At 40.5% G+C, this 13,467-nt stretch overlaps 1 protein-coding gene across 1 annotated transcript in view; it reads right to left on the bottom strand.

Moving 5' to 3' along the window:
* LOC146671037 (microtubule-associated serine/threonine-protein kinase 1-like) overlaps positions 1–13,467 on the bottom strand; it is a 53,053-nt gene that overhangs the window by 25,487 nt on the left and 14,099 nt on the right. Inside the window, exons 3-5 of the mRNA XM_085403198.1 lie at positions 4,992–5,086; positions 2,954–3,029; positions 240–312 (exon numbers count right to left, since the gene is read on the bottom strand). Of these exons, the coding sequence (XP_085259324.1) occupies positions 240–312; positions 2,954–3,029; positions 4,992–5,086 (244 nt within the window). The remainder of the gene's footprint in view (positions 1–239; positions 313–2,953; positions 3,030–4,991; positions 5,087–13,467) is intronic.

Genomic DNA, 13,467 nt, shown 5'->3' with positions numbered 1-13,467 from the left:
ATTCTAAATTATCGTGACTCGTGCTGAGAGGCAACGTCCTGCAAATATTGCTCCTCGTCTACGCTTTAACTTCGACTATGTTGGTTTTAACTAGTGTATTTTTTGACTGGCAACTGAAAGGATTGCTTAAATTGAGTTGTTCGCATACGCATAACTGCAAAAATACGCTCTAGCATAGCTGCTCCCCTACACACACGTTTATGATCAATACAGTGAAAAAGTGGTGATGTATATTTTACCGTGGAGCTGGGAGTGTTGGTACCATATCCTGAAGAGGGCAACGACGCTAAAGACCATCGTCGTCCATCGGCCCTGCAGAATGGCAAACACAAATTGCACTTCATTTAATACCCACTGCACTGTAGTGCTATAAAATCAATATCACATAAGCTTCTCTGTTGTTTATTATTGATTTGACAAAAATCAAGATAATGAACCTGAAAGCCCAGCTAACCTAATTTCATTAACTACAAAGAGAAGTTTTAATTCAGCTGAAGAAAATCATGTTCTAGTGAGTTGCATTGTGACTCTGTAACTCAGATTCACAGTGAGAGGCAGGCAGACAGATCTGATAAATAAGGACAGAGGCTTTATAGGAGCCTCGACTTCCAACATGAGAGAGAGACGGAAGTAAATAACAGCCTAATTGGCCGCCTACATACATCTCTGCTGTTTGAACACGAGAGTGTGGATGGAGCCTCGTTGTTTTTAATACAGTGGATGACGTGAGGCGTTGTATTTAGTGTAAGGTAAATAAGGATTGTTTTGACCTATGAATAATAAAAAGCTATTCAAGTAGGGTGTAAGAAGGAAAATATGCAACTGGAAATGAGCGTGACAGCTCCCCTTTATGAAAAGATAAAAGTGGCTGATTGTCTATGGTATGAGCACCTGCTGTTTAAAGTTGTGGAAACGAAGCAAACCCTGAGAGCAAGCTCAAGCACTTAACTCGTGTCTGCCTGTAGCATAAATGCAGCCATAAAAAGTGCATCTTGTAAATGCTGCACCTAAATCCCAGCTACACCCCCTGTCTGCATCGATCCCCGAGTTATTATAGTTTCATATTTTCTACTTTTATTTCATTTCTTTTTGTTCTGTATTCAGTTAAGTTTGAGTTAGCGTCCAGAGTGGGTTAGCTCGCTTCGGTTTAGGTTTTTTGAAAATGTCTAAGATCTAGGAACGTTAGTGCAGACGTCCAAAGTCGGAATAAATACATCCATCAAAGCCTCATCAGGCAAGCTGTATTTACATATTTTTAGCAAATTAACAAATACTAAAACTAAGGATACTTTTTAATATTTTAGTTATTATTTTAGTTTAGTTAGTTCTTCAAGTCTTCGGCTTCCTCCCACAGTCCAAATACATGCAGTTAGTGGGGACAGGTTAATTGATCAATCTAAATTGCCCATTGCCCATAGTGAATTTGAGTGCAAATGGTTGTCTGGTGAACCAGTCCAGGGTGTACCCCGCCTCTCGCCCTATCACTGCTGGGATAGGCTCCAGCTCCCCCCGCGACCCTGGATGGATGGATAGTTCTCCAAGTTCATAAAATAGTTAGCTAGTTTATATTTTTTCAAAAGTCACATTTTTATTTTAATTTCAGCTAACTACATTTTCCCCCATAACTAGTGTTAGTTTTTAGTGAAGTTTTAGTTAGCTATAATAACCTGGACTGTCCACCATGGGGCCTGACAGCCTGTAGCTGCTCTACTCCAAGACTTTGAAATACCTGATCTCAGGACCATAAACTCTCCTTCTATTTTTAAATCACATTTCAAAACCCATCTTCACATTCAGACTTCACACCCTTCATTATAACATAATTAAACAGCATTGTAGCCCATTGTTATCCTGATCAGTTTTAATCTGTGTTTTTGTTTGTTTCTTGTGTATGCAAGTTTAAATTACTGCACCAATATGAGGCGACATTGAGGGACTCGAAAGGGGCCTATAAATAAAATGTAGTATTATTACTATTGTCACTTCCCACTCTGGGACAACTCACAGCTCACAGGTTTAATAGTTCACTCAGTGCACTACAATACATAGTTAGCATTTTGATATTAAATATTTATACATATTACCAGATAATACTTACAACCATAGAATACATCTAACGCTTTTCACACAATGCAGATTAGAGAGCTACAGTTGAAGACATATTTTCAAAATTAACAACTATTTTTGAAGCTTATGGCAAAAACAAATTACCACAAAAAGCAGTATCAAATTACAGACTGTAGTGAACATGATCCACTTAAAGTATTTTTCTGTAGGACGATGTGATTCGTGACTAAAAGCATGCAGACATTTGAGCATTAAAATGAAACGTGATGCCATGAATCTGCTTCTAATCCTCTTATAACCTGCCATAAGATTTCTGAATGTGACTACATGGATGCAGCCGTTGTTTCATGGCTCAAGGCCAAACAACTTATTTTCTGGACCTGCGCCTCCCGAGAAAAAAAGGGCCTTCTTCTCTAAACTGTTGTGTTTGAAGTGAACTAGTGTTTATAATATTGTTACACGCTGTCTTTAGCCTAAAGACAAAAGCAACCACGTGAAGGCCTAAATCTAAAATCTATTAACATGAACAGATGTAGATGTGTGACACAGGCAACAAGCGTGACTAAACAGAGAGGAGCTGTGAATGTAATGGCCTGGCCCTGTCATACATGAGTCACCCTGTTACGCTGTGAGAACCTGCGAGTGCAGCGAGAGGCTCTCCAGAATGTGTGAGATCTCTCTCAACAACACATCTGCACCTCTTGTTCCACTGGAGCTCACACCTGCTCGGTGTCTCTCCCCTCTGTGACCTTTGCCTCACACCGACTCTTCTTATCTGTCTCTATCTCACTTTCTATCCCTCTCACACCTCTTGTGCAAATATGGCCGAGAGTAAACAGGTGCAATCACAGTCAGTGTGTAGTCTGCAGTGCCGGGAAGCAGTCACCTTCTGGAGGAGGCGAATGAGAAGTGGGCTGGGTTGCTGGGAGAGAAGTTTCGTGGGCTGTCCAGTGGGCTGCTTCCTGGTGGGACAACAAGACATGCATTGAGAATGAGACACAAAAGAACGGCACGAGTGTAGGAGAAGGTCAAAGTGGTAGTATGTCATGCCACTGTGCCTTTTATCCTGTGGCCAAGTCCCAACAGGAAATCCAGTGACGTGCTGTGAGGTGCAGACGCAGAGCTGTCTCCCACTGCTCCTTTAGTTCAATATCACAGCATAACTACTCATAATAAGTAGGCAACGCTTTTAGGAGTAAACCGATTTAAAACTTAATGTAAACTAAGATTTTTTTCTTAAACCTAAGGGCCTATCTTTGATCTTTAGTGAAACTCGACAGGGAACAAATGCGAGTTACATATATATCCAAATTTCAAAAATATTTCAGACAAAAACAGAATCAACCTCATATGGGAGCTGTGTTTTCACATTCAGCTCAGTAAACTTTGAGATCATTGTTGGAATGGATGGGGATGGAGCTGGACTCCCTCAAGGTGGTGTCGGAGAGGCGGATGCTGTCCAAGATAAAGACAATGTTGGATAACACCTCCCACCCACTCCATGACATGCTGGTCAGTCACAGGAGCACGTTCAGTGAGAGACTGAGATTACCGAAAAGCACCACTGAACGACACAGGAAATCATTCCTGCCTGTGGCCATCTCCCTGTACAACGCATCCACTTAACACACTGTTTGCTGCTACAGCTACACATGTTTCTTTTCCAACTATTTATTTATGAGTGACTTATGTATGTATGTATGTATATATATGTATATATTGTACTATTCTTAGTTAGTGTATTGTCTGTCTTGTCTTAATGTTGGTTTAAAATGGAGCACTGTAACAAAAAATAATTTCCCCCAGGGATCAATAAAGTATTCTGATTCTGATTCCACCAAGTGGAAGTTAATTGATCTGAGACACTGAAGATCAAAATGGTACGTTGGCCCTGAGAGGCCAAACGGACTGCAACTTAAGAAAACACCAGCAATAAGAAAAACGCTGCAAAAGCACACAAAACACAACAGAAATAGGAAAAAAGAAAACACAGGATGTGTTAGCCTAACTATTAGCCTAAAAAATCCGTCATCAGTATTATATGAATCATGATAAAACACATCTAGCTTGTTTTGGGTTCCTGCAACTGGTCTGTCGGGTTATTGTCTCCCCAGAAACACTTCCCTAGTGCCTTTGGAAATCTGTTTTTTCCTATTTCCGTTGTGTTTTATGTGCTTTTGAAGCGTTTTTCTTATTGTTGGTGTTTTCTTAAGTTGCAGTCCGTTTGGCCTCTCAGGGCCACCGTAAAATGGGCTTGATTTCACCCTCCATGTAAAATTACCATGACAACTTCAAAGGCTAATCATTTCACCTATTGACTGTATATAAAAAGTAGACATAAGCTCAGTGACATCAACATTAATTTATAAAATCGAGTTTTGATGTCTGAACATTACCAGTTTTGGCCTTCATATCTGTCTGTTTGTTTTTTTAAAGTAAATTTAGATGACACGGATGAGTGATAAAATTATGAGCTAATGCTAGCAAGCTTAGTTAGCAAGATGCATAAATTAAATGGGAGTAGCATGCAGACACAAAAACAATAATTATTTCTTCGTTTTAAACCACAAACAGTAGCAGGAATTATTCATTCTTATTTCTTCTGTAAAGCTGGACATGTTAACACAGAAGACTTTGACAACTGACTTGCTTTTGGCGCTGGCCTTAAGTGGACTTTATATTAAGCTAAGCTATCCTGTTACTAGCTCTAACTTAATTTTAACCATACAGACATGAGAGAGGGATCAATCTTCTAACTCTCTGCAGTGAAGTGAAAAAGAATAAAACTAAGAAACTGTAAACACATGATGAACCAGTAGAATAACCCTTTTTTGAGAGGTCGGAATATCTTCACCTATATTTTTGATCAAAATCAATTAAAATCAAGCTCACAGGGGAGGCGTTAGGGCTTTTGTTGTACATACCGAGGTGTCCAGGGAGGGGCAGAGGGGAGTGAGGCCGAGGGAGCGTGGGGGACGTGGTCGTCAGGATCAGACTTTTTCTGTTGCTTGTACGACAGCTGTTGAGAAAAAGAAGATGTAAATGTACTCACATCCACATTACCACAACAGAGTTGTGACTAAGCACTGTGTCTGTGCATAAATATATGCATGCACAGCTGTAAGTGTGGATGGAAGAGAGGCGGACACGTGAAGCAGCTCACTGCAGGGGCGCGACGGCGATACAGAGAATTCAATTTCCTCAGCCATCCATCCCTGTCTGCCTCCCCTCAGCTAAGATAAGAAAGGAGGAGAGAGAGAGAGGGAGGGATTGCCAAAGTTGGAAGAGAGAGAGAGAGAGAGAGAGGCAACAAGCAGGATAAGAAGAGAGGATTTAGGTGATATTTCTAAAAAAAAAATTTTTTAAACTGGAGAGAGAAATACTGCAAAAATGTCCACTTTTATGACCTCAGTTTACTACGGGTCTCTTAATAGCAGTCACTACCACACTGACTCATTTCAAACCTGCCTGTGGGTTCCTCATGTCACACATGATATCATTATCTCTAACTCTGCCATTAGGCAGTAAACAGAGCAAGTTGTTTGCTTTCACTAGATCCACTTACTTTGTCACAATCACACCGGAGCAGAGTAATTTAATTTTGACAAACACAAACCAAACAAACAAAAAAAAAAAGCAATGTGCTTTTCAAGGTGGCATGAGCATGGGGCATGAATAAATGCAAATAAATACAACTGGGAATAAAACGCAAGCAGCACCATCTCATCTCTGCTGCTGCCAGATAAAGAGGAGAGCTGGTCTCCCCTCTCTTCCCTTTCAGCCCGCTGTCACATGGGGTCACATGTGAGGAGGAGAGGTGTCGCCTCTTCTCCCCCTCTCTCTCTCTCTCTCTCTCACACACACACACACATATATATGCAGATATAAGTGTGATATAAATATATAAAGCAAAAACAGCACCTTAATAAAGCAGCATTAGCAGGGTCACAGACTCAGAATGACTTTAGAATTTTTCCAGTTTTCATTATTGATGAAATCATTCATTGCAGTTTATTTATAAACATAAATGATGTCATATCTGATAACTGGTGATGTCAGAATGAGGTCACACATGACTGTGACAGTATCTTTTCTGGTCACAACACTTAGTGATCGATTTCCATCCATGCATCCATCCAACTTCCATCTTTTCTGATTTGCTGGGTTATATGAATAGTACACTCAAGATGGAGAACCAGAGGGCCTTAATTCAGCCCTAATCACCCCAAAATAAATGTAAAGTTGAACCACTATATTTGTACAAAAATCAGACCCATGATTCGTTTCAGTTGCATTAATGTCACTGACAATAAAGTGATACTGTAGTGTGGCACTATAGTTATTATTATCCTTGCTGTATAGGTTGGTCCAAACCTATTACTTACTGTAATAGATAACCATAGGTATACAATAGGTAACAGGAAGGTTCCAGCACTTTCTGTGAGTCTATGCAAGAGGAAGCTTTAACATCTGCACAACCAACCCAAAAAACACACTATGTGAAAGCCCTCCAAACCCTAGGAATATTATCACCCAACCATACTGAATGATTAAATAAAATAGAAGCTTTATCTTTGCTAATGTGTTTATGAATACAAATTACAATCGTATTTATTTTGGTACACAACTTTATGGAGGCAGTGCATGCAGTGGGAGGAGGTCTGGGCTAATTTTATAGAAAATCCAATCTCACTTATGTTATATGGCCAATGAACGACCATTCATTTCATCCACAATAAACTTGGTGTGTGTACTGCTGGGAAACCTGAGTGATTGGAGTGTCGGGTTTAAGGTCATTTGGATGAAGGGCAGGCTCATTTTGCTAGCAGATAGCAGACTGATATAAATCTAAAAAGCTGCCTTGATTTGAACTCATAAATTTCCATCTACTGTCAAGCTGTCAAGTGACAGTTTTCAGTGTTGGACTTTTATGTAAAGCCAAGCCTAACCTGCGCAGAATTAACGATAAGGAGCTGTGACTGCATGTTTGTCCATTCCTGGTGACACTCTCCACATTCCTAAGTGGATCTGCTGACATCAGGCATCCTTCCACTGCTACAGTGACTTTGCAGAATACATTATTTGCTCATCTTGAATAAACATATTTATATTCATTCAGTTTAGTTAAGTCTGATGGTGACTCTGCGATATGTCTCTGTAGAGTAATGTAAAAGGCTCACATTTCTGAGCAAGCTCCATCTTATCTCACCTATCTGTTTTCATTACCTGAATGCTGATCGATCAGCTGTGTAAGTAGCTTCTCGGATATTGATCACGTATGCCAATAGACTGAATTGATAACCGCTATTTTGCCATTTCACACTTTCTAACCTGGACTGATTGTATCTCGATAATCACATTAAAGCTCTCGCTGTGACACACACCGTGACCTTGAGCTGATCCCAGCAAGGGACCATCTCAGCGAGTGCATGCATGTATTTTAAGTCAAACCCAGTGTATGATTATAGTTTCAGGCTTTCATTAAGATGATTGCTACAAGATTAATATAAAGACAAACTCGGCAGCAGGACTGCACATGGTTAATGAATTCTCAGTGCTGCAGGAAATCAATGGAGGCTGGGTGTAAACACACAGCACTTGGCCTTGAGCTTCTTCTGGTAGAGTTCATGAAATAAATGCTTTAAGCATGCAGAACCTTATTTAATACACATCCAGCGATTCTGTTTTGTGGCATTGCTTATGCAGAAAACAGAGGCTTTTTTTTCCCATTCCTGGATGGTCAATCAGGATCAAAGAGGGGTGGGAGGAAAGGGTGAGGTGCACTCCAATACACTTAGCAAATATGGGCTGCACTAGCCAGTGGCTCAAGAGAGGGTGGAGGGGAGGGGGTGGTTAAGGAATGGATGCTGCAGCAAGAAAGGAGATGCACAGAGCGAGAGAAAGAGAGATGGAGGGGCTAGCTGGAACAAGCATGACATTAAAGTAAAATAAGGGAAAGGGAACGCCTCGGGAAACGAGTTGACTGCAAATTCAATAGAAGAAAAACAAGAGTTAGATGCAGGGAGGGTTGAAAGGGCTCACAGGGGTGCTCATTACCCACACACATGGTAGATATGACCCAGTTTTTTTAAACCATTTTACACACACACATACACAGTCTACATATATTCGTAGCATGAACAGAGCACGTGAGGAACATTGTGAGCAGATCATACAGAATAGAGTGTGACAAAACCAAACAAACAAACACTCGCTATCCACCGCTGCTTCATATTGATGAAACCACACCATTCGCAAGAGATTCTACAAATGTTAAATAGAAGCAGATCTGAGGCGCTGGTGAAGAAGAAGACAGTCCAGAAAAGTCAGGATTTAAGTGGTAGAGGAATGTATTGCTGATGAAGCGCTAGGGAGAGCTAACCTTTAGAGCATTAGGAGGTAAATAATGAAGGGATGATTCAGAGAAAAGGAGGAAATGGGATGATGACATTTTATTTTTCTTTATGAACCATTTAATGGCTTAAGACAAATGAAGATTCAGATTTCTGTTACTAAGTTACTGAGGTTGTAGCTTTATAACTCTAGAGGGAATGTGGTGGAGAGGAGGGAGTCATGGTCACATGATGGGTTGTTGCTACGCAGCCTGCAGCAGAGAGATATAAGATAAGACCAAGTCGGGACCACAGAGAGGAAGAAGAAAAGGGGGGGAAAAGCCACTGAAGTTCACTGCTTTATGGTGAAGGGAGGGAGAGTGAAATAAGAGTCTGGGCAAACAAAGAAGTAAGCTGTAAAAGGAAATTAAGCAATAGGGACTTAGTAATAAAAGTGGCCTTCCTAAAATGGTTGGAATGAAAATGATGAAACAGAAAGAGCTCTGTAACTTTTTCCGCAGCACTATGAGGTGGGGGATAACTCAGGGAAGAGAACCACAACCTCACCACAAAAATATAAAGTAAATGTAAAAAATGAATAAAAATGTCATACATACAACCAAACCATATGTAACCGGTGTGTTTCTGCATTGTGTCTGACAAAGAAAGGTAAAAGAAAGAAAGACCTCCAAGTAAATAACTAGCTCACTCCAGCTCCTCTCCCACAGGGGAATTGTAGAAAAGGGCTGCATTTATTTTTACATTAAACATGAAGTACGAACTTACATGGAAGATATTTGACATAAGATTAAAAAAAACTCAGACATACCTGACAAAGAAAGGTAAAAGAAAGAAAGACCTCCAAGTAAATAATTTGCTCGCTCCAGCTCCTCTGACCAAATACAAACAGTGGGGGAGAGGATTAGCTCAACCCACCACAACTCCCAAGCTAGCCAGAATTATATATTCATGCTAGCATTAATGGCGCCTACACATTTCTAACATCTAACAAAAACAGGCACAATGATGACAATAATTGAACTAAAGACACACAATCAGAAATATCATGGTGGCTAAATATACATTATATGTGTGTTGTACAGTGTCTGGAAAGAAATGACACCAACCTCTTCCACAGGGGAATTGTAGAAAAGGGTAGAGACCAAAAGGGTACACTGTATTTATAGGGTTGCACCAAAGAAGAAGAAGAACAATGATGAGGGGCTCCAACTGATAAAGAACATAACTACAGGCTTGAAGGTCCTAAAAATCAGGTATAAACTGGAAAATAAAATTTGTGTAATTATAACAATATGTAATTTATGGCCGGGTTACACATACAAGCAAATATAAAATGATTACAACATCTGGGAGGTGATCTCTCTATCGAAATACAAAATCTCACTGAGTAACTCTTAAAGCTTCTTCGTCTGGCTGCTGCTAACAAATGATTCGTGATAAATGACTCGGCTGAATCTGTGCCAAAGGAGGGTGAAACAGCAGGTTTTTGGTCTTCAAAGCTAATCTACAGAGAGCCGCTTCACTCCCTATTAATGCTGCTTTACAGCTACAGTGCACTTCTCTCATCACTAAACAGCTAATATTTCATATATCATGTATAATATATCATCTGCTTCCAGACAAGAGAAGCCAAAAGTAGACACAAAAAGCACAAAATTCATACCAGTGCTCTGAACGAATTTTAACCAGATAAACATAGTTTTGTGACAGGGTAATCTATTTTCCCCATAAAACTAGCCTTCTGCTGATGCATGTCAGCCTATAAAACAAGCAGCTTGTTATGGTGACTCAAAGCGATTGTTCTCATATCGCTTATGTCAATCCTGACTGGTCCGTCTTTATAGAAAGGCATTTTTCTACATTTAAAGCAGCATAAAAAACCTTAAAATCAAACTATATCTACTATTTCAATCCAACATGTCCCTCATATGTTTATGGCCTGAGTAAATAATAAAGTCTTAGACAGAAAAATCAAACACTGTAGAGGAGGGCATGCTTTAAACTGGAGCTCCCTTGTGTCTGACTTACTGCTACTATGTGAGCGTGCATTTACAGCCACCCTTGCATGTAATGTCTGTTTAAAGAAAATGAATAATGGAAACAGTCAAAACACTTAACTCAAGGCTTCAAACTTCACTAACCAAGCTACGAAACAGGAAACTGAGATTGTGAATCCTCCCCTATTTAGACAGTGACTGAGATCCTGCCTGTGTTAGAGCAGATACACATACAGTTAAATCCAGTCCTTATAATTTATGTTCTTTTGTTAATTGCTATGGAAAAGTTGTAAGACATTCTATGACTTTATATAGTTACTAAATTATGACTGGAAAACCACCATTGGGTCCAAGGGGACTCGTGAAAATCAGACAGAAGAAGGAAAATTCCCACAACAAGGAGCTAGGAAATTGGTATTAAGTTACCATTAATCGTGATTCATTTAGCTGAGTAAGCAATTAATCCTATTATCTCTGCAGTAAGATTAGGGTATGACATCAGGCTTTATTAAATACAGTAGATAGAGTGGGTTTTGTGCAGGATATGGACAGAGTGTATTGATCGTTTTCCTCCATCTAAACTGTAAGTAGGTAGGTCTGGCAGTATTGTCAATTTGGCCACATGACCAGCAGTAAAAAGGCAAGGACAGACAGTAAAATGGTCATGGAGACAGCCTGGGGCAAAACACTATCCTCACGCGGCTCCATCAAATCTCCACTCAGCTACACCAAGCATTGTGCTAAATGTCAAAAGCACTGCCTCATTGAATGCACCATGGCCAAGAGAAAAGTCAAACAGACACCATCATTCTTATTTTTCCTTTTTTTTTCCATTTCCGGTTTTCCTCGGCTCTCCGGGGTCCCAAAGCTCCCTGAGAGGAATTCAAAGCCCATCAGCAAGGATGAAACACTCTTATATATATTTTTTTTGTTTTGTTTACTCTAACAGGTTCAAATCTTTTCTTGTCAGTCTGCAGTAGTACAGAGCAGCAGACAGGAGCAGGATCTATCAAGCAAGATTTCTGTAAGAGGAGCCCTGAGAGGGAGACAGTGGAGGAGGAAGAGGATCAAAGGCTGTAAGAGTCCCATTACTCTAACACTAAAGGAAAGAGTGCCCTTCACTGAAAGCAGGGCTTAATAGGAGATATACTTGTATGAGCTTGTAGGTATTGAACTTTAGGTTCCTCTTGGGGGTAAACTGCATCACTTAGTAGGACGCACGCTACAGTCAGACCCAGGTGCCTCAGCCTCCCACGGACCTCCTTTGGTTTGCACATAATTGGTTAAGTGACGCGTAATGGTTTATTTAGTTACAGAGGAGACGTGTTTATGAGGAGAAGATGGGGGTATAGCTGGCAGCATGGTGGTGTGTGGAGAGGACACAATATGTGTGTGTCTCAAAGCTGTGTAATGTGGACGCACATGCACCGGGTGTGATTATGTCTTTCTGTTTGTGAGAGCACCTGAGCCACAGCACCCGAGGTAAACATGCACAACACTCACCAATTACTGCACATCGTCTCCACTCACTTCTCTCTGACCTCTAGCGCCTGATGCCTGTAACACTGGGTCTTGCTACACTACATATGTCAGGACAGTAATAAAAGTAATGGAGACCTTTTATATGAGAATACTTCAAACCGTAGATTCTTCATCTTTGGGGGCAGGAAAAGAAATTTTACAGAAACCTTGAGAGATCTGCTATGTCTGCATATGGCAGTTATATTATGGTTGGACATTTCCCATGTGGGGAAGGGGTTTAGCTGTAGAGAAAGCATCCTGACTCCTGACATCCTAAAAATCACCCACTTAACCTATGTTCCCAAAACGCTGTGTCTAGCAGTCAAATGTTACGGGCACTATTACCATCACTGAGTAGAGAGAACAATACATTGTTACAATTCATGCACTGCACAAGTAAGTATACATAAGTGTACTACATAAAAAGAATATAAATCGACTATCACACCACACCGCTTTACATTACAGGGCCTTTATCATCACACAAAGAAGTCAGGTCCCCTAATGCAACCAACACATATTCTCACGTCCCCATGACATGAGAACAACACATGCACATAAACTTTGTTTATTATTATTTAAGATGTGTCAGAAAGTAAGCACGGGCCAAAATGTCCTCACTTTCCAAAAATGTCCCCACTTCCAAGGTCTAAAATGCAGGTCCCCACAAATTCAGCCATTCAAGTACACTTATACACACGTGAATAAAGAAAAACCAAAATTTCAATCTGAAGAAACTGTTTTTTCCTTACTTAACATGCCCCATGTACGACCAGAATAAGTGCATGACAGGGAGATGAAAAAGAAATAAAGAGCGAGTGAGAGAGGACAGTCAAAGCTAGTATGAATCTCTAACGCGCTCACGTAACCTTAGTGAGCTGGTCCCTAATGGACGAGCAGACACAGATATCACCCCAGGGCCCTGCATGCTATCTCAGTCTCTCCCCCTTTCACCTCTTGCACAACCTCTTTCTTTTTCAACTTCCATCACTTTCCTTGTCTTAATCACCCAATGCCTTTCTTCCGTCTTTGCTGACTGGGATTTTCTTTCCGTATCTCGTTGCTTTAGTCCCTCAGAAATATGTTTTTAAGGGAAGTGTTTAAAAGTGTCGTGTTCCGATCATTCTTCACTAACTAAATCCACGCGCTAGGCTTCAGTATCACTGCAGGAGTGTGGCAGATACTAAAATGGCGAGACTTTGGCATATTCCCATCTGTCTGCCTGTGCGTCTGGGCTCAGGTGGGCCATAGCAAGAGTCTATTCTCTTCTGTAATAGAAGCTATTTTAATCCCTGATCAGGAATGGAGAATAAAATCACTAAGCGAGTCAGTATGACCTCCACTGCTGCTGTTACTAAAGAGAAAACCCCCAGTGCCCAAATGTCACCTCACTTTGTCAGGTTGTTGACAATGGAGTGATTAAAAGTATCTATTAAGCACGAGTTGTATTATGGGCTCGGACTATTAATTCAGAAAATGTGATAATGACATTATTCTTTATAGTTGCACTTTTCAGCTGCTGTGTTTCA

The sequence above is a fragment of the Rhamphochromis longiceps genome, linkage group LG4, assembly GCF_057381845.1.
Source record: "Rhamphochromis longiceps isolate RC_006_pf linkage group LG4, R_longiceps_female_GT1.1, whole genome shotgun sequence".
NCBI classification, from domain to species: domain Eukaryota; kingdom Metazoa; phylum Chordata; class Actinopteri; order Cichliformes; family Cichlidae; genus Rhamphochromis; species Rhamphochromis longiceps.
This window is presented reverse-complemented; position numbering and strand designations above follow the sequence as displayed.